At 45.6% G+C, this 24,324-nt stretch overlaps 2 protein-coding genes across 4 annotated transcripts in view; one reads left to right on the forward strand and one right to left on the reverse strand.

Moving 5' to 3' along the window:
- Positions 1-15,893, forward strand: part of LOC103624580 — a 31,334-nt gene extending 15,441 nt beyond the window's left edge. For 2 of the 3 annotated variants that reach the window (XM_017725927.1, XM_017725928.1), the window contains exons 3-8: positions 2,437-2,598; positions 5,141-5,327; positions 6,143-6,297; positions 7,584-7,610; positions 9,076-9,194; positions 12,985-13,104. In XM_017725927.1, the coding sequence (XP_017581416.1) occupies positions 2,437-2,598; positions 5,141-5,327; positions 6,143-6,297; positions 7,584-7,610; positions 9,076-9,194; positions 12,985-13,081 (747 nt within the window). In that variant the 3' untranslated portion in view covers positions 13,082-13,104. Of the gene's footprint in view, positions 1-2,436; positions 2,599-5,140; positions 5,328-6,142; positions 6,298-7,583; positions 7,611-9,075; positions 9,195-12,984; positions 13,110-13,618 lie in introns of those variants that run through there. The other variant, XM_017725926.1, reaches the window with a different exon arrangement.
- A 733-nt stretch (positions 15,894-16,626) lies between these two features.
- The window catches only part of ZP4 (zona pellucida glycoprotein 4), an 11,746-nt gene continuing 4,048 nt past the window's right edge, over positions 16,627-24,324 (reverse strand). The window contains exons 2-11 of the mRNA XM_017725929.1: positions 24,200-24,321; positions 24,019-24,121; positions 22,580-23,295; positions 22,316-22,413; positions 21,850-21,980; positions 21,465-21,654; positions 21,244-21,391; positions 19,867-19,945; positions 19,438-19,554; positions 16,627-19,316 (exon numbers count right to left, since the gene is read on the reverse strand). Of these exons, the coding sequence (XP_017581418.1) occupies positions 19,174-19,316; positions 19,438-19,554; positions 19,867-19,945; positions 21,244-21,391; positions 21,465-21,654; positions 21,850-21,980; positions 22,316-22,413; positions 22,580-23,295; positions 24,019-24,121; positions 24,200-24,321 (1,847 nt within the window). The 3' untranslated portion in view covers positions 16,627-19,173. The remainder of the gene's footprint in view (positions 19,317-19,437; positions 19,555-19,866; positions 19,946-21,243; positions 21,392-21,464; positions 21,655-21,849; positions 21,981-22,315; positions 22,414-22,579; positions 23,296-24,018; positions 24,122-24,199; positions 24,322-24,324) is intronic.

Below are 24,324 nucleotides of genomic sequence, written 5' to 3' on the forward strand. Positions count from 1 at the left end.
AGGAATGTGCCGGCACCGGAGGCTTTGCCTGACTTGTTCTTTCTGAGATCACTTCAGTAAAATGCAGATTAATTTGCTATTAAATAGCCCAAACTGCCCTAAGCAGCCTCTGAAGGCTGGCTGTGAAACAGGGATCTTCAGCATATTGAGTCCAACCTTCAGTCTGGTTTAGGTCCTTCTACAGGGGTAGATCCACCTTGCCCCAAGACCTGGAGCAACTACTCTACACATTTTCCCTCTCATTTTCTGGGCACCTGTATTTACTCTCAGGACTTAGAGGTTCTCTCTAACTTTTGCTAAAAGCCAGATTTTCTCCATGCTTGTCCCAAACACACACCTTTGCTTTCCAGTGCCTTCAGCCCTAGACACAGAGCACAGAAAATCAAGGCCTCTCCTTCTCTTCTCCTCCCCCTGCCCGTTTTGCCCTACAAACCCAGCAGCCATGGACATGAAGCAGGACCGTACAACATTAAGCACAGAACAAATATGGAACAAAAAGAGAGTCTCTAACTGAAAGAGGTCACAGTCTCTTCTTTGTTCTTTTTCTCCAATCTAAGTTAGACCCAAATGTTTTACTTCATCCTATTCTCCAAGACCTCCTCTGTCCCTTGTAGCCTCCCCTTGTGTTTCCATAGCTATAAATGGCTTGGATTTGGCTCAGTGTCTCCTTAGGGCAGTACAGACAAGCCACCAGTCATGCAGTAGCATACTGGCAGGAAGGGGAGTTGCTAGATGTGCAAAAAGAGGATACAGTGTGGCAGAAAGCCTGTATTTTCTGACTATCCATTGGAACAGTGTACAAAAAATGACTGTTCATTTTGGGACAGCTCAAAATGGCCAAATTTTCAGAAGGCAATACCCATGTACTTTCTGAAAATTATGCTTCTGAAGCTGGGCACGCTCAAATCCCTGGTTGCTTTCAGATGTGTTGGTTATAGTGCTTTTGATTCAAGCTTTTCCCACCACATACCACATAGGTTTTGTTCTCCCTTTGGGTCCTGGGGCTGTGCCCCTTACCACTGCACAGCCCTAGTAAGTACTCAGTTTTATGGCTGAGTAACTTTTGTCTTGCCACCACTTCTTGCAGGCTCTCCTTGAGAGGAAAATAAAAGTCATGAAATGAATGACTGGTTGACTTGGAGTCAACAACCTCTGTCCCAACTTCAGACACAAAAGCATCTGGATTTAATAATACCTGTTTATAAATAACGTTGTATCATCATTTGTTTAAAAAGAAGTAAATCCTAATGTTGATTATTTTTGAACACACCATGAGCTTTCTGACATAATGAAAAGACAGGAAGAGTCCCAGGGCTGGCATTTCCCCAAAAATGTAGATTGTTGTGGGAAAGGAGACAGAGTAAGCTTCCTGCTTTTGTAGAGGGAACTTATTTTTTGAAGTAAGATAAACTTAGAGCACTGCTTTTGTAAAGATCGAGGCTTATTTTACTCACTGATATCACACGCACATCAGCAGGCAGCGCCAAGGTGGAAGTGAGCCCCTGCATGTGTTTGTTAGCAGCACGTTCAACACAGTCTGGTCACGGCACAGGGGAGGACACTCGCTGTGCACGGGGAAGTCCTGGCACCAGAGACGGTGAGGTGCAGAGCAGGAGGCTGGGAAGCATCGTAGCTTTTCTTCTGCCATAGGATTACTTTGTGTCTCCAGCACTGCCCTTGGCTGAGCAGCAGTGAGACGCTGGCAGGTCCTGGGTGAAGAGAAATAGGTGGTAGAGATTATCCTTCCACAGCCAGACAACAAAGTTGATCCTGCAGACTTTCTTCAGGCATCTCTTCAAGACTGAGAAAGCAGCAGCAGGGATGTAAGCTGGGATCTACTAAAGACTAGAAGAAAGATGTTCTTTCACTTTGGCAGCTTGATTCAAGTACGTTTCTCTCATAGACACACCAGTGATGAGGGTCTGAGTACAGCACACAAAGTGTACCCCCAAGTTGGTCACAACTCAGCACATTAATGCTACCTGCAGATATGTGCCTTTGGGTAGGAGCCGAGCTCAGCTTCCATACACAGGAGTGTACTCTGCACAAAGGACTGTGGGCTTAGTGAGCCATAATAACCCCAGCCATCTATAGCATACAGTAGAACCATATTTGTTTGTAAGGCTTCTGCGGCCAGGAAAGGACAAAAATTAGCCTGGGAGGTGGAACTAGAAACAGGCTGTCATGAGGTTTTCCTCTGCATCAACCTGTGATCAGTCAGAAGAATCCCTGTGACAGTGGAAATCGCTGAGTAATCAAGAAAAGAGCTTCAGCAAGTGATGCTGTAGCTCAAATCTGTGGTAAGACCAAAGCCCCTTGCAAGAGGAGGCCTGACTTTATCACAGCACATGACTGTAAGGAGCGTGTAGGGCTCTCAGCTCCTAGTAAGAATTGCTCTGTTGTTACTCCATGGTCCAAGATGCATTGTCATTGCAGGTGAACCAAAGTAACAGCAAAGCCCTGGGATCTGGTCTGGGATACCTGGAACACATCTGCCAACTGATTGAGAAGATTGGGCAGCTTCAGGAGCACAACCTACGTCTCCAAAAACAAGTGTGCAGCTTACAGAAAGAGCAGAAGATGAGTCAGATAAAAGAGGTAAGCAGACACCCATAGTATCTTCCATTGAGTAATAGAGTAATGTATCTTGAGTAATAAATTCAAGGCCCAAACAGAAATTTCTGTGTGAGGGAAGATGCCCATTTACCACATCCAACACCCACCTGGTATGGGTACTCCGGTCTTCAGGGAGGCCTCACCCACGACAATGGGTTTAGTTTCCTGAGGCTGGGCTTGAGTTTCTGTTCTTCCATTTGGTTTCCCAGATGTGCTTGCTTCTGTTGAGTTAAAAAGCATCCCTCTCACCTCATGCAATGGCCTGCTCTAAGTCAGTAACTTTTTCTTCTCTACAGCTGTAAACTTCCCAAGAACACATCTCTCCTCAGTGCTGTCAAAACAAAATCCACAGAGCTCCTTAGCAATTGTATTTAGAATTATAAGATCTTTCATTTCCTTCTGGTTTCAAACTTTCAAAATCCCAGAATTCCTCACAAAACAGACACAAGGGGAAAGACAAGCAGTGATACCATGACGCGGCTCCATGCTTTTTTTCCCTTCCTGTGCTCCTGAGCTGCCAGCTGAAGAATCTCTGACATGAAACATTTCAGTGTTCCCATTTGTCATTTTTATCAGCCAGAGCTAGCTGGAAAATTTGACTGAAATTTGCAAATAATTTCAGGGTCTTCCTAGCATTTCTTTCAGCATTTTTTAGCCCCTGCATATTTTGTTAAGCTCTACCCCACCTCTTCTTCAGCAATCACACCAGATTTCCATCTTTTTTCCTCCCCTGCTTTTTGTTTATTTTATCACTCCCCAAAGGAACAGAAAGGGTTTGTCACACTCAGCTATTTCTTCCCAGACGTGCTGTGGCGACTCTTTTATTCTCCCGATAGCGTCACTGTTCCCCTGGTGCTGCTCTCCCACCTGCTGGGACTGGATCTGCAGTAGGTGACCGACTCCTCCTTAGAGCCAAACCCAAGTTGTGAGTCACGTTGCAGAGCAGAGTAGCTTGTCATTTCCATGTGCCCATCTCTCACGCTTAGAGGAATGCAGCCTCCTACATAGAGCCTGGGAATTGTTAACACATTTCCTGAAGCTTTACAACTGTGAGTCATTGCTTGAAGTAACTCTTCCAAGCTGCAAACTCATCTGGTGTACATGCCCCCTCCCCAGCTCCCACTGAAATGAAAGGCACTGTGCTTTCATTTAAATATTTGAAACTTTGATCTTTTTGGTACTTCTGAAGACCTCTCAGCAGTGTCTTCTCAGATGCATTTGTCTCATACTGTTCAGTGGGGAATTGGATCCTCAGATGTAACATTCAGCACTTGCAGTGTAGTCTACAATACTGGGCGCTCTCAGGTATCCTGTGGTGCCTGCATCTCCAATATGTGAGCCATATAGGAAATGGCTCATCACCATTTTTTCTTCTGAACAGCCCCTCTGAACAGAAGAGGAATGCTGCTACCCCATTTGCCATGAAACGTGAAGATTGCCATCCACAATTTGGAGGGTGTCCAAAGGCTCCTTTACAAACCATCACCATAGACTACGAGCATGGAAAGGTTTCCATGTCCCAGACATGGCTAGGGAAGACACAGCCCCCAAAACAGAGATGGCTTAGCATGGTATAAAGAGCTGGCTATGAGGGTTGTAGATAACCAGTGCTCCTGATGCTGTTCTTGAGAGATGCATAGACATCACCACTGAAATGATAGCTTTCATCCTGGGACACAAAGGGAGCACTGCTGCTCCACATCCTTTGCTTTACAGGGAAATCTATAATAGCATGTGTCAAAACCAGCATGTTTCATCAGATTTGCAAAGCATCTGCCAAAGGTATAGGTAATGCAAAGTTCCACACTGCTGTGACAACGTATTTCAGATGAGAAGTGACATTGAAACTCTCAATTGCTTGGGGGTCTCCAGAGGTGCTAAACCAGTGTTGGCCTGTCCTGGTTCCAATACCAATGAACAGTCTGGTTCCCCTCCTGCTTCAGCTGGATAAAGCTCTCCTTCCTTCCTGCCCTACTAAACTCTTCTGCAACATGGTTGTGCAAGGTAGAAAATCTCCCCTTCCTCACCCCACCAGCAACAGCAGAAGTACACTGGCTGACGTACCACATACAGTCAATCTGGCTGGTAACACACAAGAAAACGATGGCATCCCATCAATAAAAATACAAGATATTGTTGTCTGTGTATGCTCCAAAACAAATAACATCTTAAAATATGAGTCATTGTTATAGCTGATCTGTTTGTTTACACTAATGCCTTAACTGAGCAGCTCTCTGTTTAGAAATTTGTACTCAATTCCTTCTGGGAAACAAACTGAAAAGATGCTGAGTATTGAGTGATATAAGTTAAATGTTAATGAAGCCATGAGAGCTCTGTATTACTAACTACAGGCTGTTCAGCCTTTTAGAGAATTAAATAATTTGTCCAGGTTCTGCTGGGCCCCAGGACAAGGACAGACATCCCCGGGCTGGAATGTTTACAATTTCTCTGTACCATCGCACCACCCATTACCTTGGGCTGTTGCAGCCTGAGAGCCTGTATACTTTCTTTTTGTCTGGTGTAGGAGTACCTTCTGCAACATTGCTCCTGTGGAGCTGCCAGTATCTTCCTTAACCCATATCAAGACATGAAAACAAGTTTTGCTGGGAGGAGCAGACCTCACAGCCTCTTGGTTCAGACTGGAAACGCTTCTGATCTTTCCATCATCCCAGAAATAGGAGCAAACACCGAGAAGCTGAGCAACTGCAATGGTGAGTTCAAATACCTCTAACCTGCCCTCCCGTTTGCCACCACTTGGTCAAACAAGCTGACCAGCCACTTTCTTTTCCCCAGGAAAGACAGCTGGGGACAGAGCAAGGTTTTAACAGAACTAAACCCTAGCTGAAATCCAAGAGAAGCAATTTAAAATGCTCTGTCTCTACCTAGGATTGTAACACTGGCTGCTTCATGTGTGTGAGTTGGGGTTTTTGCTTTGCAGCTGTGTCTGTAAAGATTAGGACAAATGCATTATATAATAGCTCTATTGGAAACTTAGCATGCCTGAATGGGACCATCAGTGGAGACCCCCTCCCCCACGCAACGTAGGATTTGATCTAAGATGGAAAGCCTTATGCCTGTTGTTAGTCTTCTACCCTCTCAAGTAGGCACAGAACACATTCCTGGAGGATGACTTATTCCATAGACCAAGTGGAAATAAGCCCCAGCTGTAAAGCTTGGATCCAGAAACCAACTTTTCCAGAAGGCTGAGAAACACTGGGCTCAGCCTACTGATGATAAAGCCAGATGAAAGGTCTGGATCCAATGTTAGATGTGAACTGGCTCACTAAATGAGACTGATTAGTTTGTTTCAAACCTTGGATTTAAGCCTGTTTCTAATACCTGGTGAACCACAGAACAACTTCCTAGCAGGATTGAGTCAGAGCCTTTGGGATCACATGGGGTCTTAACCCATCTTTAGGTCCTTAGGGTTCTCATCCCATCTGAAGTCGTAACTTGCTGACAGCACTGCCCAGAGACCATCCTAGCAGGACACTGCTAAGAAATAAGTCCTTGCATTTCATTGCAGGAAGTGAGAGATACCCGGAATCAGGAAAGAGCCAGCCAATGGTAGGGCTCAGGAAGTCATCAAACAATAGGAACAACAAGGAGAATGAGTTCAGAGAAGTTGGGAGTATGGCTGAGGGACAGGCTTTTCTGTCAAAGGACCCTGCAGTAAAAAAGGTGAGTGATAAGCTTGGAGCCAGACTCTGAGTGGAACCCGTGGGAGAAGCAGAGAGAAGTTCTGCTCAGGCAGATCAGAGCGAGGTGCCAGGAGAGCAAGCCAGCCCTGTCTGCAGCTGAGCGGAGCTGGGCCGGCGAGGGTCAGGGGGGTCTGTGTCTCTCTGCTCCCAACCTTAAATGAAGAAGGACTATGCCTTTATGCCAAGAAAGGCACAAATGGATCACTGGTGCAGGGGAGAGGAGCACTGCAGTCAGCAGCGTGGGGTTTAGTCCTCACCAACTCCAAATAACTCATTGTGTGGAATCTGTCATAAGTATCTCCACTACAGATGCTAGTGAGATTAAACCAAGCATTCACTCCCACTTACAAAAATTTTAGTGGATCAATCCTTAGCTGGCCACACTTAATTACCAGACTGGCAGCATATCAATGTAATTAGCTCCAGTCCTCAAAGCGTGTTCCAGGGAATATGTTTCAGCAAATCTGTATCACTGGAGGCCAAGGGAGCAAGGATGAATGCTTTCCTCTCCCTTTCTTTCCCACTGTTTGTGTCTGCCTCAGCACTTTCATGTTCCGGTGGGGATCAGAAGTGCTGAAATGCCAGAGCAGAGACTAATCAGAGTATTCCCAGCCCAACAGGAAAGAGGAAGGAGTAGGTCTCTCACGGGAAAGACTCACTTCTCTTTGAAATTCTGAAAGAATTTAACTTCTCATGAAATTTCCACCCCAAAGTTGCAAATAGGTCAGAAACACTTCAGTGAACTTCAGAACCCAAATTAAGGCTGAGTCGTGAAAGGTGCTCCATGCTCTGCCTTGTGTCCGGCCAGCTTCCAGATTATTTTAAGCACATGGGAAGTTCTGATGACTTCACAGGACCGTAGAACCAAGATCCATGCTCTTTAAACTGAATCCTCATCCTCTCTTGTTAAATCACACCTTAGTATTGTTACTTACTATTGGATTTTGTACCCTGAACATGAAATGCTCCATTTATTCCTACAGTGCCGGTACTGTATGGGAATTCTGTCCATTACACTCATCCCCAGGCTACTAGGTATGATACACACGAACTGGCAGTTTAAATACAAAAGAGAGGCAAGAGGTGGAAGGAGAAAGAAGGGATTATCACATGTGTGAGGGACTGAGTCTAAAGAGATAAAGGACTCGACCAAGGCTATGGGTACATTCCGAGGCAGAGCTGCGAACAAAGCCTAGTCTGTTGCAAACTCTGGGAAATGGTCTCGCTGTCTTGTTATTTATCAATGTAATTGTCTTTTGTTTTTAGGCTCTGGACGTCAGCAAGAACATCTCGGTATGTACTGCCTTTGCAGAATATATCTAACTTGTGTCTACATTATCACAGAGTAAGCCCGTGTAGTGCATAGCACCGTATGAACAAAAGAGGTTTGCTCACCCCCGAAGTTTACTCTCATGGAGGACAGGAGCATCAGCTCCTCAGGCTGTCTGCGGTATCAGCAGTGCTTGCTTGTCTGAGACAACACCAGCATAACGAAGGACTAACTGCTGAGGCCTCAAACCCCTTCCACAGCACACATTAATCCTAGCTGTAAACACAGAGGTTTGCTATTTCCATGAGTTAACAGTCTCGCTTACAGGCAATTAACTCAATAGCACTGAATCAGGTGTTGCAGTTCTCAGCTGAGCCACGACCTTATCTGAAGTTTTGAACTGAAAACTTTTCCGATATCCCCAAGAACAATTGCAGTAGGCATTGCTGGGGCTTGTAAGTGTGGCTGGGGAGCTGCCAGCTTGTGCTCTCAAGGTGGCCACAACTCCTGTAGTAATGGCTCTGCTGGTGGCACACCAGCGCCAGCACACAGGGAGAAGGAACCTCCGGACAGGGCAGAACAATGTCAGGAACGTGACAATGGTCTGAAAACTTCACTGAAATGGGAATAATTTCTCTCCATTGTGCTAGTTCTGGGACATGATAATTTTTGTTCTGTTCCCCAGGTTTTCCAGTCATAATTTTAGGAAATTTAAAACAATATAGGAAAAAAAACCCATTAAATTTTTTGATTCACAGCTTCATTTAGTTAGGGGTCCAGATAGCCGGTCCTGGAGAGAACAAACATTAGAGATGCCTCCTGAGACTCCCTGACCTCCTGATAATCTCTATTAGCATTTCAAATGTAAGGGCCCAATAGCTGTAGCTTGCGGACGTGACCGGGAAACAAAGGCTTGATCTCTTCTAATTCATGGTCCACAAAAGTTACCACCTTAAAAAAAGCTGATACCAATGCACCTGGCCTAATAGAAAGGATAAGAGAGTCAAAGTGCTTTTTTGGGCTTTGTTGTAAAGGCCCCCCCCCACCCCCCCCGCGCGCATGTGAGTAGGTAGGAAACCAAACCGATCTTCTCCTTTAGTACAGCATAACAATAGGGTAAAACGTGCCCTTAGGCAGCTACTCAGCATTCACCAGTGAGGTGTCCTCACTCTCTGAAATCCTAAGGTCAGAAAGAACAGCAGTCCTAGGCAGAGAAATGTTACCAAACAAAATACAAAAAAAGACAGTATTAACTCACAGTTCATCAATCCTGTCTCCTTGTGTCCTGTACAGGCACAGGCTGGCCACTGGGCATCATTGCACAGTGTTGAAAATTCTTTTGTGGGCCCTGACCCCTATCTGTCTGAAATAAAGAAACTTCCCTCCTCCCACCACCCTGGAGTACCCCAAAGTATCATATGTCGGCCAGGTGACTTGCCAGCAACTTGCCTCTGGTCCTTTAAGTTGTGGTTTCTTTTTGCTCCCTAGGGTGAGAGCCATGCTTGGAGGAAAATGAGAGATCTTATGAGGAAGACACGGTTGACAAACCAGAACAAGTTGGGGCTGTCCTCTGCTGCTCTGAAGAGGTCCTGCCCACAGTTGTATAGGTGAGACTATGCTGTGGGAGATTTTCACTTAGTGTTGAGAGGAGGTGGTAGAAGGTTTACCTCTGGTTGTTGCTGCCTGGAGAAGACCACTCCTTACCTTATTTCCATTGCATATGCTGCTCCTGACTAGCAGCAGCATTTGCTTCCTTAGTACCCAGATGCTCCCAACTGGATGTTACCTGTGGAAACATTAGGGTCCCTATAGCAAGGCGCTTCTCCCCAGCAGGGCAAGGGGATGATGACAATTAGCCAGAGCCGTTCTATAGCCTAATTATTTGTCTTTCTGCTCCCTCCGAAGCATTGCAGTCAGGATTTATGCTCTCCTTTGTCTGCTTTCCCACCTTTCATCCAGTGGAGCAGTAACCATATTGTAGCTGATGTGTGTTGGGATGGGACAGTCAGGATCAGCTGGACAGTTTTTGTCAGAGGAAGAAGAGATGAAGTTTGCTGAATGTGTGCTCATGGGTGGGACCTGTTAGTTGCTGTAGATGAATGTTTGGGTCAAACATGAAGTCTTATTTCTATTAAGTGATCCATGCTGCTCCCTTGGGCAAGTCTGTCTACCAGGCTGGTTATAGCCTTGCCTCTGAGCTAAACCGTGCTGTGCACATCTATCTGACAGTGCTGCCAGCTACCCCTTGCACAGATATTCCCTGTGCACTTGCCAAATCCTCCCAGCTAGTCTGGTGAATTTGGAGTGTTTTGTGTATATAATCAGGTAACAGGAAGAGCCTGGGTATCTTAGTCACCAAAGCTGGAGCATTAGATGGAGCTGTGCACCTCCCTGGATGTTTTTTCAGCTGAGGTCTCAGTAACCTTGAGCAGAACAGCTCAAATGTGCTTAAGCCCTCCTCCGGTTTTAGAGGGGGTGATGGTGGGGAAACAACGTTTAAGCACTCAGGAATGTCCTATTGTTCCCCTTGAAACAGCCTGTACCTACCTTACAAAATCCATAAGGGAACTGGGAATCTTGTAATTACAGCTGGAAAAAAACCTGTCTGTAATACATGGAGTGATTTTTCCAGCTGGGAAAGTTTGGTTGGGGCCCAAGTACATGTAACAGGAGAGCTTCCTCCTATTGTTTGGGAAACTGAAAGAAACACAAAGCAGAGAGAGATCAAACAGTTCCATCTAAAATAGATGGTGAACCAGCTGGGGAAAAAATACAAACTCCTGTGAACCTTCCTGCTAAACCTTAATAGAACCAGCACTTTTATTTGGGTTTCAGAGAAGTTCTGTCTCTCTAACCCTCTGTTTGCCCCATCTCTGTAGCGCAGAGGACAGCACCAGCACTCCCTGCATGAGAATTGAAGGCTAGGTCCTCAGCCGCTTAAATTAATGTGTTTCCAATGAAGGGTCAGCCCAATAGCTCCTAGCAGAAATTCTAGCTCCCTAGAAATCAGTCTCCTAGAATGGACAACTGTCGTGGAAATGCTGTACAATGAGGTGCCAAACGGACAATTTTTTGCCTGGCTGTATCCAGGCATCTTCAGAGCTCTTGCACATTGATTTTTGTAGGCTGTTTTCTGTAGCTGATGAATGGCCTTTTCTTCTACTAACTTTCTTCTCCTGTACATTTACATAAACCCCTTGCCTCTACTCATGCACCTTATCTCCCTCCATTTCCTTTTCTCCTGCATTCTAGCTCTTATTCCCCAGCCCTATATGTATTTGATCTTGCTCTTTTACCCCAAACCCAGCAATAGCAGTGTACCAACCCTGTCCTTTTCACCGGTGCCTGGAAAACTTGGGCACCTTCTTCATATGGCAGTTTGGATATGCAGTTGCCCTCAGGCTCCTATGAAGTAAAAAGTTAAGCTTAGTGGATCAACGACAGACCAGCAAATGCTGCTGGACAGTAACACAGACCCTTCCTGCAGCAGTACCAGAATGGTAAAGCAAAAAAGTCTCACTCATCTGCAACTCTTGGCAAAGCAAACCTTGAAGCCCTGCTACTCACAGCATTTAAAGCCACTGTCTTTGTTATAATTTATGAAACATGTTTGTCCTGGCTCCTGGTCCTGTTTGTACATGCAGACATACGGAGTTGGCTGGCTTTTGCTTACCCAGGCTTTCTTGGGCTCCAGGTCTTGCACTGGAACAGGCTGGAGCCTGGTGCCCTGTATTAGCATACAGCTCTGAAGGAAGCAGAGATTTGTTGCTTTTGACACCCAGTCCCACTTGAGTCATTTGGGCAATTAGAGAAAGTCTCTTTGTTTTTGTAACTAGGTCAAAGCAAAACCCCTTTCATGCTCCCACTCTCTGTATGATGAATGATCTGCTCCAGGGTGGTTGTTTTGCTTTTCTTTTCTGACTTTTTTTTTTTTAACATCCACAAAAGAATTCTCATAGCAGAGAGAACTTGGTTCTTCTTCCAGCAGGAGAGAGGGGAGGCCTGCCAAGGTAAACAGACTGGCACAAGACTCAGTGGTTTGTCATACATTGTTCTAAACAGGCTCAGGTTTTCATTTCATTTTCTTTTTCCTGCTAATACATTTGCTCCTGCAAAGCAACATCTATTCTGTGCAAAGGACCAGAACAAACTGATGACTGACTTCATTATGGTGTTATGAACTTAGGCAGCACATGGTCCTCCACTTTCCAGGGCAGGATCTAATGTAGGAAGCTTTGGGCAATCCCCTCCTGACATTCCTGTGCAGATATACCCACCTGGGTGTCTATGGGAGCTGCAGCTTTAATGCAGATGCACGAGCATGAATTAACCTCAAATACAGTATTTTTCATGATAAAGATGATAGTTTCAGTTTGAAGCCACCACAAGCTTGCTGCTGTATGACGCCTACTTTGTGGTTAGGGTGACGTAAGCTAGGAAGGACAGTGCAGTTCTAACATTACAAAACCCCATCTTCAATATTGTATAGTAAAGCCTGAAAAAGGCCTGAGAACCTCAGACCCAGGTCTGAATGCTGCTTCCACATGGAATATTAATACTAAGGTATTCTCAACACTGTGCTCAGGGTTGAGAAACCACCAAAGAATTAAAGAACGTCAAGGCAGAAGTTTGGCCAGTCCATTGTAAAAGAACTAAGAGCAGAACAAAACATAAAAATGTACATTTAGAAAAAAACCTGAAAACAGTAGTTTGCAAAATAAAGAGTCTGCACCACATTAGTCAGGACTTTGAGTTGAAAATTTTTCAAATCAAAGATTTGAAGTAAATAGCTATGAGCTATTTATTTTCTGTAAATATCTTTCAAATATTGCTTTAAACCCCCCCAAAAACAAACTACAGCTTTTCTTTCTTAAACAGAACCTATTTCAAAGATGTGTTTAGAAAGTATTTCAAAAGGTTTGTTATGTCTCTCATAAGTCCTGGAGGCCTGAGCTAAGTAAATTCAACCAAACAGGATGTATTATACTCATTTCAATCATATGTAATACATAACAAACAAAAACTTAAGCTGGAGACAGTCTACAGCAGCTAGCTTAGTGTTGCTCTTCAAAGCACTTCATTTCCTAGTTACTATTTTAGGCCAGAAATTTTAAGCTCCCTGTGACATTCAACCATAAGTCTATCCCCCAGCTTCCAGCTAAGCAGAAAATACTGGTTACTCTGAACAAAATGATGTTTGTGTCCATCCGTTACAGTGTGGCTCTCTCTTTTTGGATGCTGCTACAAATATTTGGACAGCATCTGTTATGGAATCTCAGACTGGAGAGGGGGAAGCTGCATTGGATATAGATACATATACACAGCATATTAATGTTAAAAACACAGCCATGCATTCTGGCCCCTGTCAACTTCAGATGTATTTTTCCATTTGTTAAGGCCAGATATTATGTCTTCAGAACTGAGGAAAACTGAGAGGAACTCCATGATTGTTCTGGGACAAAATACAAAGAATGAAAACGTGTGGCCTTTCTGATAACCTGAGTCAAATGGAGCAAAGTAAAGTAAGTACAGCAGTGTGTGTTTCTTTGTGGGTTGGCTTGGGGTTTTTCACTTCTTCTTGGCACAAAAATGAGGCAGTCCTGTTCCTTCATCCAGACACACTCCAGCATGCAAAGACAGCAACATGTCCAATTTTTGAAGTTCAAATGATGTGGATTAATGCCTACTGAGGACTGGCCCATATAACTTCATTTTAATAGTCACCCAGCTTTTGATTTGTTGGGTTATTTTTACTTTAACCCACAATTTTAAAGGCAACCGTAGTCATACAGGCTACATCACAGCCTTTTTACAAAACGTAAACGGCAGTAAATTCATTTATCTGCAGTTGGTTGAAAGACTTCCAAATAATAAGCCAGTGAGATGTCTTGGGAAAGAAACAATCTGTCCATAATAAAGACTAAAAGAAAACCAGCCTCAGCTTCATCTTCCCACCTTCCCAACTCAGCCCACAGGCTAAATGCAGAGAAACTCTCTCTAATCTCACAGTCACTGCATGTTTCTGTTTCAGAAAGTCAAGGCAAGAACACCAAAGGACACAAAATCAAGAATCCCAGGGTCACTTTGTGCAATCTACATCCTACAGTTGTCAACAGAGCAACTCTGAATTGAGGTTTGGAAGGGAAAGAAGTGCAAGACCTGGAGCCCAAGAAAGCCTGGGTAAGCAAAAGCCAGCCAACTCCGTATGTCTGCATGTACAAACAGGAAGGGAAAGAAGGAATGTTGAGAAGGGTCTGTGAGCAGATACATGCTCAGCTATGTACGGCTTCACTCCCGAATCTGAAACGTACTTTAAAAAGTCTAGCCACAGATGAAAATTGCTGAAAATCTTGGAACACAACCAACAGAGACTTTTAAGATTTGGAAATTCTTCCTCCTCTCTGGGTTAGGAACAGAATTACCTGAAACACTGAAACTTTTAAACTATCATTACTTTTTGGGGACTTCTCCAGCTGAACTAAACATTAGCTTTATGGGGCACAGCATCATCTAGAGGAGTGCCAGGGACTCCTTGCCCTGGACAGAGGTGGCTGTTGAAAGGACAGCCTCCTCCATCTGGGGGACATAAACTGCAGTCTTTGTTTGTCCCCAGCACAGCTCCTCCCTTCAGAGCAGCCTATGGACAGCTGTGCCATTTCACTGGAATCCAACAGGAAAATAAAGTATGTAAAGCTAAGGTCATTCCTGAATCCATCATTAGCTTCCTGTCCTGTGGGCCTGCTCCTTCTGCAGAGGCCCCTGGACTCCAGTGCTACGCTGCCCAGAAGCTGGCGTTGTATACCCTCATTGTAGAGAGCAGAGCAAGCAGCACTGCAGGAATCAGCCTTTCAAGAGACTGGAGGGGGGCATCTAGGGCAGCCTCTGCCCCACAGGGCAGCCCAGCCACTGTGTAACCAATCTTCTCTTTTTTGAGGGGGGACAGGATACCATGCTTGAATTCCTACTTTTAAGTTCCATTTAAGTGCTCTGTCCGTGCAGGTGGGGGCCTGAGGCTGTAGGTGGGGCACTCACGTTGCTGTTTGGCTCCGCCTGCGCTCTCTACTGGGAAAAGGTGAGAAGGAGAGCAAGGCTGCAAGGGAAAGTAATTCAAATATATCCTTTATAAACTGGTGCTCTTTGGGATACACTAACAACTGTGTAACATTATGACTGTGCATGGTGGCTGCTTTATTGCCACATGTCCACTGCTTCCTGACTCAAGGAACAGGCAGTGCATGCTTCTGAACATCCCATGGTTGCCACGGTCTCTGCACACTAGCTCATATTGGTACTAGCAAAGTAATTAATACACATGGAGTAAAGATTTAAGTAAACTAACATTGCCACTTGATAAAGGATTATCCTACCCTATAAATTACAATATAATTACAAATCAAGTAATTGCTCTGTAAAAATCTCTCCCCAACCCCAACATGCCTGAGAACCAAGATTTGACAAGCTGACAGGAATGATCAACTTCAGCAAGCTTAGTCTTTCAGTAACAGATGCTTCTCCCTTGTTCATCCACATCAGCTGGAGCCACTGGAGTCCTCCAAACCAGAGCAGGATCGTTTCTGGGATTCGGAGCATCTCAGCCCTGCCATTCCAGGGCCAGTATAGTTTGCAGGGATGAATGAGGACAGTAGCCCAGGCCAGGTTCTCAAAGTACTCAGAAGGGTTGCTACTGCTGTTACTTAGCATCTCAAAAAACCTACAAACACAATGACCAACCCCCACAAGCCGAACCCAAATCTCCATTAAAAAGAAAAGGCTGTGCTGACGCAAGGTTAGCACCCTAAAGTAGCTGCTGTGTTTAATGTTTCAGCTCTAGCTGCTGCTGCAGGACTTGGTTAGTCACTGTATATCTTGCTAGCTTCATCCAAAGCTAGAAAGATTTATGACTTGATTATTCTGTGAATAGTCTGTATATCTCCATAAATACAGGGGACAAAAATCCTGCATTAACTTACATCCTCCATTATCCCTCCAGCTTTTTTACAGAGACTGTACAGAATGTGAATCAGTGCTAACTGAAGTTTAAGTGTTTTAAGACATAGCATAATGAACTGGTATTTTCTACAACCCCCTCTATTCCTGTTAGAAGTTTGTTGGGTGTTTTGTGTTTGCTTTTTTTTTTACTAAGATAAACTAGCACTCTTCTTTATTACAGCATTATATTAAATATGTTCATGTATTTTCAGAAATAAATGTATTTATAATGTGTAACATACTGTATAGTTCTCTACTCCAGGATCCATTGTAATACAAGCATAAGAAATTTAATAAAAGTATTACTATTATGATAATTGTTTTCAGATATTTTACTAATGAACACCTGGCTCATAGTATAGCAGCTGCCATACCTTTAGGGTGTCAGGTGAGCATAGCTAGTCAAAAGGAATTGCTACCTCCAAGGTTTTAAAGAGCTTCTTTAGCTTTGGCAAAGCAGCAAGTTTGCTCTTTGGAAGCAGGTGCTGTTCTCAAAGATCTAGAGGGTGAGGAGAGCTTTTTGAAAGTTCAGCTATGACAAAACATATGTGTTAATTTTGAGTGGCCCCATATTGGGTGCTGTTGGTGGGCTTTGCTTCTACTGACAGGCAGCACACATAGCACGTCCAAGAAGAATCAATGAAGGCACTGGGACAAAGTGTGCTGATGCTCAGCACTGGGGTTTCTTTCTGAAAATCTGGATTCAGTAGCAGCACTACACAACAGCCACAAATGACAGATCTTGGCTGGCCTCAGGGCTGCTTTTCCTCAGTGTCGGGGTCCCTTCCCCCCTGCCACGTAGCCCTGGCAGAGGGGCCCTGAGGGGAGGCACAGGGTTTCCCTGGCCCTGCTCAGCCTCGTTCCCCATTGGTTGTTTTGTGTTCCCCTGAACGGGCAAGGACCCTCGGGTCCTGTGATTACCTCAGTTCCTTGGCAGATCCCAGCCATGCAGCTGGAGAAATAAACATCTCTCTGAAAATACCTATCAAGAATCGGTCCATATCTATTTCTTTTCCACAGACCTCGTTGTCTGATACACGTGTTGCGGTATCCCCACTGTAACACCTCAGCTCCTTCATTCCCAGCCAGCAGCACCCTCCTGGACAGAGCAGCTTCTCTTCACCTGCAGATGTCTAACCAGGTGGTATAGAGTGAAGCTAAAGAGGGTGCATACACAAAGTCACACACAAGTATTCAAAAGAAAGTAATGGTGAAAAGTCAGTGAGACCCAACTAAAGAATGTAGAGGCCTAGAAAAAAAGTAAGCCAGAAGCACACCCGTGAAGATAAAAAGAAAAGAATACACTGCTTGCAGAAGCAAATATTGCATAACAGGAGCCAGGAGAGCCACTAACACCCCAGTGGTGTTGGAGAACAGGCAGTGAACACAGGGCCAATGCAGCAGAGGATGAGACCTCCAGGTTGCCTTTGCCCCTGTGCCAGTGCTTCACAAGAACAAATCTCATCCCACAGCTGCTCATGCCCTTCCCACTGGCTGAAGACCAAGTAGCAAGCCTTAAACACAGAAGACTCCCCAAAGTGGATAAGAGAATTAAGTTTGTTTCTTTGCTCACCCACCTCCACTTAGCACTACACATACCCTATACTAAGCATCATACCAACCTCCTACACCCAGCTCTGCACCAAAAGGGACAGTCCCTGCAGGGGCATCTACACAATTCCCATATGCTACACACCCAAAGCTCCCTGCCACTTTGGGATAGTTCAGTAACTCCACGAAGGGCAGCAGGGACTTGACTCTCACAGCCCCTTCAGCATGCACACAGGCACCTAAACTCTCTAAGCAAATATTTCTGTCTCCCTTACTGAGGCATAGGAAGGCTCCAGTAGCAGTCAGGAGGTCTTTAGGTCTTGGCTTACACACACACTCTTAAGACCAGTGCCAGAACACGCTGCTTGGTGCACTGTGAAGGTGTGGTTTATGTTACTCCTCTAATTGCCCAGTTAATTAACATTACAGACAGCTGCTAAAGACTTGTCACGAGGCACATTATGAGTTCACACTCTGCTTTCCCAGACAGAGCTCCACCTGTACAAAGGTCATTTAGTTGCCAGAGGCCCACTCCAAAGGAGGAGGCTGTTTGACCTATCTGCAAATGATGATTTTTTTCTGGCCTGTGATCTCCTTCTCCCTCCCATCATACAACTTGGAGCAGTCTTTTCTTCTGGTTAGATTTTGAAAGCATGCAAGACAAAGATCACTGGTTATCCTGACAGTAGCAGGGAAAAGCAGTTCTACTAGAAAAATAAGAATATAAGATGACTCCTGAAGTTTGTTGGAATAGGAAAGGAATTAAAACACAGATCCCACCGCTTGTTAACACCCTCCTATCACACAGTATCAGCAAAAACTAATTAAAAAGAACAATATCTGCTACCTCAAGCAAGCTACCGATCAGTTCTTTGCTTCCATGTGTAAGTGCTACTCTTCCCTTTTAAAGGCCCCAAAGCAGTACAATTAAGACTCCTCTCCTGTCCTTAACAGGGAGGATTTCTAATCAAGTCTTAGAGGAAAAAAGAGAAAAACATCTTTCTTTCCCCTCAAGGACTACCCCCCAGCAGCTGTAAGCAGAACTCAGTGTGAGTGCAAGCACTAGAGCTCCCCAGGCTGGGCAGGAAGGAGGGGGTGGAGCCCAATTTCCCCTCTACTAACTTCAGAGTTTTGCTGTACTTTTTTCACCCAGGACCTCAGAAAGCTAAGAGGGATGCTGCCCAGCTGCTAGGACTGACAACATCATACTGAACGGCTCCTGATGCTCAAAATGGCAGGTTTTATTTCTCATCTAAAAGAAATAAGTTAAAAAATTAAGAAAAGCACTGTTATGCCAACAGTGCTGTCAAATTAGCTTTAATCCAAGACCTTTGAAGACTCCTAACTGTCTGCTGTCACATGAACGCTTAAGATTAATCTCTAGGTAAAGTTTGATTTTTTTCCCCTGAAGTTCAAACCACCTAGGCCCTTTTATTTTTTTCCAGTTGGAATGATGTTTCCGTATTCTCATTCACCAGAAAAATGCCACCTACCCTTTTCTGTTTCTAGGACAAGAAAAGCAAGTTCATGCACAGCATCATTAGGAAGGCCCATTTGTGTAGTGCTTTGGCATCCTTGCTTTCCAGTCGTGCCACAGGAGCACAGTCCTAACTTACCTAGTGCCTTAGGGACAAGTGTGCAATTCCCAGCTCCTCAGCACAGTCAAGATACCTGCTCTGCATCCCCAGAGAAGTGGCTGCAGGATCTCATTTTAGTGAGTTTTGCTACACTTCTGCTCAGTGTTCGAATGGAGCCAAGGTCGCTACTTTTGAAAGCCACTATAGTCATTAACAGAAATGCCAACACTACCTAGCATCAATCCTGCCTCAGTCTGCACCCCAGGCCTTGACAAGGTCTCCAGTTTGTCCAAGGCAGGCAGTTAACACCAAGCCTAGAGCAGAAGAATTCCAGAGTGAGAGGAGTTTGGAGCATTTGGAAAGCTTTGCTTTCACAGCTGTTGGGATAATTTTCCCTTGCAAATAAAATCTTGTATCTAGGGTTGCCAGGGGAAGGGATACCACCAGCCAAATGGGTGTGACAGCCACTTTATTGCAATCCATTGAGTTCATGTGTTGCTGACACCTTCCTTTGCCACAGCACAGAAATCACAAGCACCACACACAGAGTTGCCCCAGTTGCCACAGCAGCAAATCCCAGAGCCCAGGGGGCTGGAGCATGCACAGCTACTCCTGTGGGGAGAGACACCCCAATTAATGCTCCCAGTGGGGCACAGGGATGAGCTAGGGGCTCAGCCTTTCTGTAGAAAAGCCTTAGACTAGCCCCCTTCTCCTGCTCTGCTGCAACACTTACCAAGGTCATCCTTGGCTGTATCCTGTCTTAGCTCATCCTGGAGGAAAATCACAGGGCCTTTGCTGGACACATGGGAAGTACCTTCCTGAAAAGGATGCTCAGCACTCCTTTTACCCCCTACAGAGCAATATGAAGGTTGTAGGTAAGAAGACCTATAGCCCTGAAGGTAGTAAACTTTGTCAACACACAAGAAGCTCTGAAGACCAAAATTTCCATGTCAGTCCACACAGAGCTAAGAGCCTATGAAGACCTCTGCCTTTTTGGCACAAGAAGAGCCCTTAGTCAGTGGAAAGGAGCAGGAAATGCCTTGTTAAGCTATCCATGGCTCAAAGGAATTAGTGCATAGGCTACATATCTCCTACTCCCCAGCCTGGAGACTAGGCCCTTGCTGCCTCTTTGGATAGGGAAGCAGAAGGCCAGGACACTTACTGACTCTGGCAGGACAAGTGGTGGTGCAGGACTCTTGTACAGACTGGTGGCACACTGAAGCGCTGCAGTGCAGGTACACCTAGAGAAAAATGGAACACAGCCTGAAATCCCTCAGGCAGTGTCTGGAGACTGGTGATATCCTGGTGTGGTGCATTGACCCCAGCCAACAGCTAAAGCACCCACACAGTTGCTTCCTCACTTCCCCTATTCTGCCCCAGCAGGGCAGAGAAAGAATAGGAAGAGCAAAAGCAAGAAAGCCTGTAGCTGGAGAGATAAAGACAGTTAAACAAGTGAAGTAGAGGAGAAGAGGGAAGATAAAACCTAAAGCACAAGCGATGCAAAGGCAAGTCACCTACCCGGCTCCTACAGACACAGAAGTGCCCAGCTACACTGGAAGATTAAATCCCCCAGTGTTTACTGCTGAGCATAAAATCGTGCACCATGGAATATTCCTTTAGCCAATTTGAGTCAGCTCTGCTGCCTCGTAGCTTCTAGCCTACTCCATGCTGACTCACGTGGGGTTGAGAGACAGCAGAATGAGGAGAAAGTCTTTGTGTTCTGCAAGTGCTATTCAGGAAGCAGCAAGGACATCTGTTTTCAACACAGTTTTAGCAACAAATCCAAAGCCACAGCACCATATGGGCTGCTATGAGGAGAGTTAACTCCATACCAGAGCACCCGGTCACAGATGGGGAAAGGCAGGAAAGTCTGTTCGGCTTGTTTCACATCCAGGCTGTAACCTTGGAGCCCTCTGCTGTCCGCTGCAAGGCAGGTTCAAAACCTTTACACCATACGCTTTCAAATTCGGTCAAATCCGGCATTACAGCACTTCTCCCTGACACCTGGAATACGGCTGCCCGAGCACCACTGCACTGTGAACCTTGTTAGGTACAGCTGAGACCAATTTTAAGTATTAATTGATCCTAGGAGGGCTGAGCAAACAGTACAAAGCAGGGTGAATTTCATGTGACTTAACTGGAGAAGCTCAATGAGATTCAGAGCCCAAGATGCTTCAAAAAGGTACTCAAAGTTATTTCCAAGTAATTTTGGCCAAGAAACGTAGTTTAGAGAATATTAATCAGCATAACTAGAGCACACACCTTAAGCTAATTCACGAGACAAGATAGGATTTGCTTAAGTAAACTACTACCCTTCTAGTAGTCAGATTTTCTGTCACACATATAGTGATGTATCTTCTCTCTACCACATTCACCTCAGGGAATAAGAGCATCAACCTCTCCCCTTCTGTTTCAGGAGGTGATTTTTCTAGTCTTTGCCCCACTCCCCCAAGAGTCTCATAGTTATGAAGTGGTTCTTACTGCTCACACATTTTACTTGTCTTAAATATGAAGCTAGGCAGTCAGAACAGGATCTTACCAGCCCAGAGAGTTTCTCTTGGGAAGTGGAGTCCACAAAGGTGAATGTGTAGAGGGTGAAACGCTGATAATGAGAGGGGAACAGTAGTCCTGAGGTGAAACTCTGAGGCATCAGCTGAGTCTGATAGTTGTCCCCTGCATAAGGGCACCTGAGGAGAAAGAGTAAGGAGTGAAAAAAGAGCAAGTTATTCCCTGACCCAAAGTTGTTTACAAGTCACTTACCCATTCACCAAAATTGGCCACTGCAGCTGTTGCTGGGGGTTGGTGCTTGGTGTGGCCCAGCAGTGGTGCAGAACTAAAATCAGGTCTGGGTCTGTTCTCTGAAGGAGCTTGACTTCTGCATAAACAGGGTCTCTCAGAGTCTTCACAACAGGATAGTCACTGTCAGTATAGTAGGAAGTATAGCTTCCATCTGGGACAGAAGAAACCCAAGAGCCATTTAAGAGCAGGAAGAAACAGGTACAGGCATCCTTTATAGCCATATCAGTAAGTTCGCACCATGGCAGGGAAGCAGTGCTGGGTTAACCCATCAATACTCCACTGTTACTCATCAGAGACCAGAGCCCTGCACTGAGAGGCTTGAGTAGGTCCTGCAAAGCTCTCCTACCTGAGGCAACACGCAGCTCCAAAGACAGAGGACCTGGCTGGGACACAGCAGGGAGTGGTGGCAATGTGAAGACCCGAGCACTCAAGGGAATGGAGCTCCCACTGATGGAATAACTACATCGGACATGTAGCCTGGTGGGAAAGGAAAGCTCCAAATCAGGAAAAGAAAAGTCACTCTGATACCTCCTTTCTCCAATATGGCAACATACCATCTGCTTTAATTAGTTATATCCCCTTTCTTCCAACACTTCCTTTTAACAAATACTTGAAATTCTCTTTAGTGTTTCAATTTGAGAATCTGCAGAGTGTCACTGGTCAACACCAGCTTTATTCCTACTAATTAGAGACATACCAGTCTTTAACCTACTCCAGTGCCCTCATGTGAATTCAGAGCTTGTGACAAGCAGGAATTTCTCTAGTGACATTGAACACAGTGGCACCCAGCAACATCAGCCCCAGGGTAATACCTGAAAATGCTATCCCTAGTGACAGAGCCAAAGCTCCCAGTCTTCACATCCCTGCTTGCCACCAACTCATTCTCATATATGGCCTGGTCTCCAGTCACCTGGAATGACAGATAGGCATCATCACTGTGGTAAACTCAGGCTGGATCAATATGAGGCTGGAGAACAGCATTTGGCCTCTGGCAGTCTGTAGGATGTCCATTAAGCAGCCAAAGACATGTCAGGCTGTTCCAGCTCTTCCAGCCTAGTGACAGCTGCAGGTCTTACCTGAAAAGTAGTGCCACAAGCAGAGAGTGGAAACTGGTACACAACAAAGGCATTGTTTTTCAGGACAGGGACACAGCCAGTACCCTGTCCACTGGCCAATTGCACTGAGTCCAGGGCAACAGGTGGCAGGGTCACATCCCGAGAAACAGCAATGGAAAACTGGCCATCTGGTGTGCAATGAGCTGTCACTGGAGGAAGAGTTATAATCAGTCTTGAGCTTGGACAGAAGAGGGATGGAAAGGAGGCCCTAACATCACAACCAAGACAAGGCCAGCAAGTCCTGCAAGCTGTCCTGCCTTTAACCCACAAAACAAGTGCTAAGCATGGCAAGACAAGCACAACCAGCTCCAACAACAGGGATTCTGGCCATAAAACCAGGTCTGTGGCAATACACTGGAAAATGCTGGACACATCACTGGGACATGACATTCTTGACAGACAAAAACATAGCCCTGAGCCACCTGCAGGAGTGGTACACACCAACCCTGCCCTGCCAGCAAAGGGAGGAATCCTGTTTTGCAGCAGCTCAGGAGGAAGGGAGGACAGCTGCTCAGGCTTACCTGTATTACCAAAGTAGCAAGGCTTCACCCTGTCTCTGGGGTCATAGCAGCAGCCTTGTGCTTCACAGTCTCCTTGGCTGATGGGCAGGGAGGCACACAGCAGCCGGTCCTGGCTAGGAACGGCTGAACAGACAGTACCGCTTGGAGCATCCAGGGCTGGAAAAAACAGCAGGACTTTGCAGCTAAAGCACAAGAGCAGGGGGACAAAGACATGAAGGACACTGGTGGAAGGTATCCTGGTGACTCTGCATATGAATCAAGGGAAGTTAAGAGTCAGGTGAGGGTCAAACACATGACAGTACTGCTTGGAGCATCCAGGGCTGGAAAAAACAGCAGGACTTTGCAGCTAAAGCACAAGAGCAGGGGGACAAAGACATGAAGGACACTGGTGGAAGGTATCCTGGTGACTCTGCATATGAATCAAGGGAAGTTAGAGTCAGGTGAGGGTCAAACACATGGCCTGGATCTGTCGTAGAAGCCTGCTCAGGAGGGAGCTGCCTTTCCATGGAACAGGGACTCCCCCCAAAGCCACGTACAGGAAACTGGACTTAAATTGGATCTGTCAAGATAAAGTGTTCTAGATCAACCCTTGGCAGTTAAGAAAATCATTGTACCTAGTCTCCAGTTCAATCCTTGAACTTGCAGGCACTCATGTAGCCAGAATATGGCTGGGAGACACAATGAACATGTTCACCTGCTGACCCTGCAGAGAGGCACAAGTCCCCAGGAAGTTGGTGGCTCCCATGTCCAAACCCTCTTCCATGGAGTTTTCTGAACAGCAATAAGTCCCCTCTCCTAGCCCCAAAACTGACTAGGAACAGCCATCTGAAAGGAATGGCACTCGTCACCACAAGATTCTGACAGCTGCTTGTATCTTACCAGGAAGGTCCACAGGGCACCTGAGTAGTGTCTCTTCATGAAGAACCTTTTGCCCATCAGCATCTGTTCCTTCAAGCCCAACCAGTATAAGGTAATTGCCATCCTAGGGGAAAACCACACCAGTCAGGACAGCCAGAGCAGCAGTGGTTATAGTCCCAGCAGAATCCCTAAGGTCACTCACCCACTCAAAGACATAACAGCCAGCATAAGAGACCAATACTTTCCTGGAGCCATCTGGAGTCCCAGATACCAAGAGCCCACAGTCAGAGTCATTCTGGAGAGTATGTGCCTTCCCTTCAGTATCTA

The sequence above is a fragment of the Corvus brachyrhynchos genome, unplaced genomic scaffold (assembly GCF_000691975.1).
Source record: "Corvus brachyrhynchos isolate BGI_N302 unplaced genomic scaffold, ASM69197v1 scaffold61, whole genome shotgun sequence".
In the NCBI taxonomy this organism is placed as follows: domain Eukaryota; kingdom Metazoa; phylum Chordata; class Aves; order Passeriformes; family Corvidae; genus Corvus; species Corvus brachyrhynchos.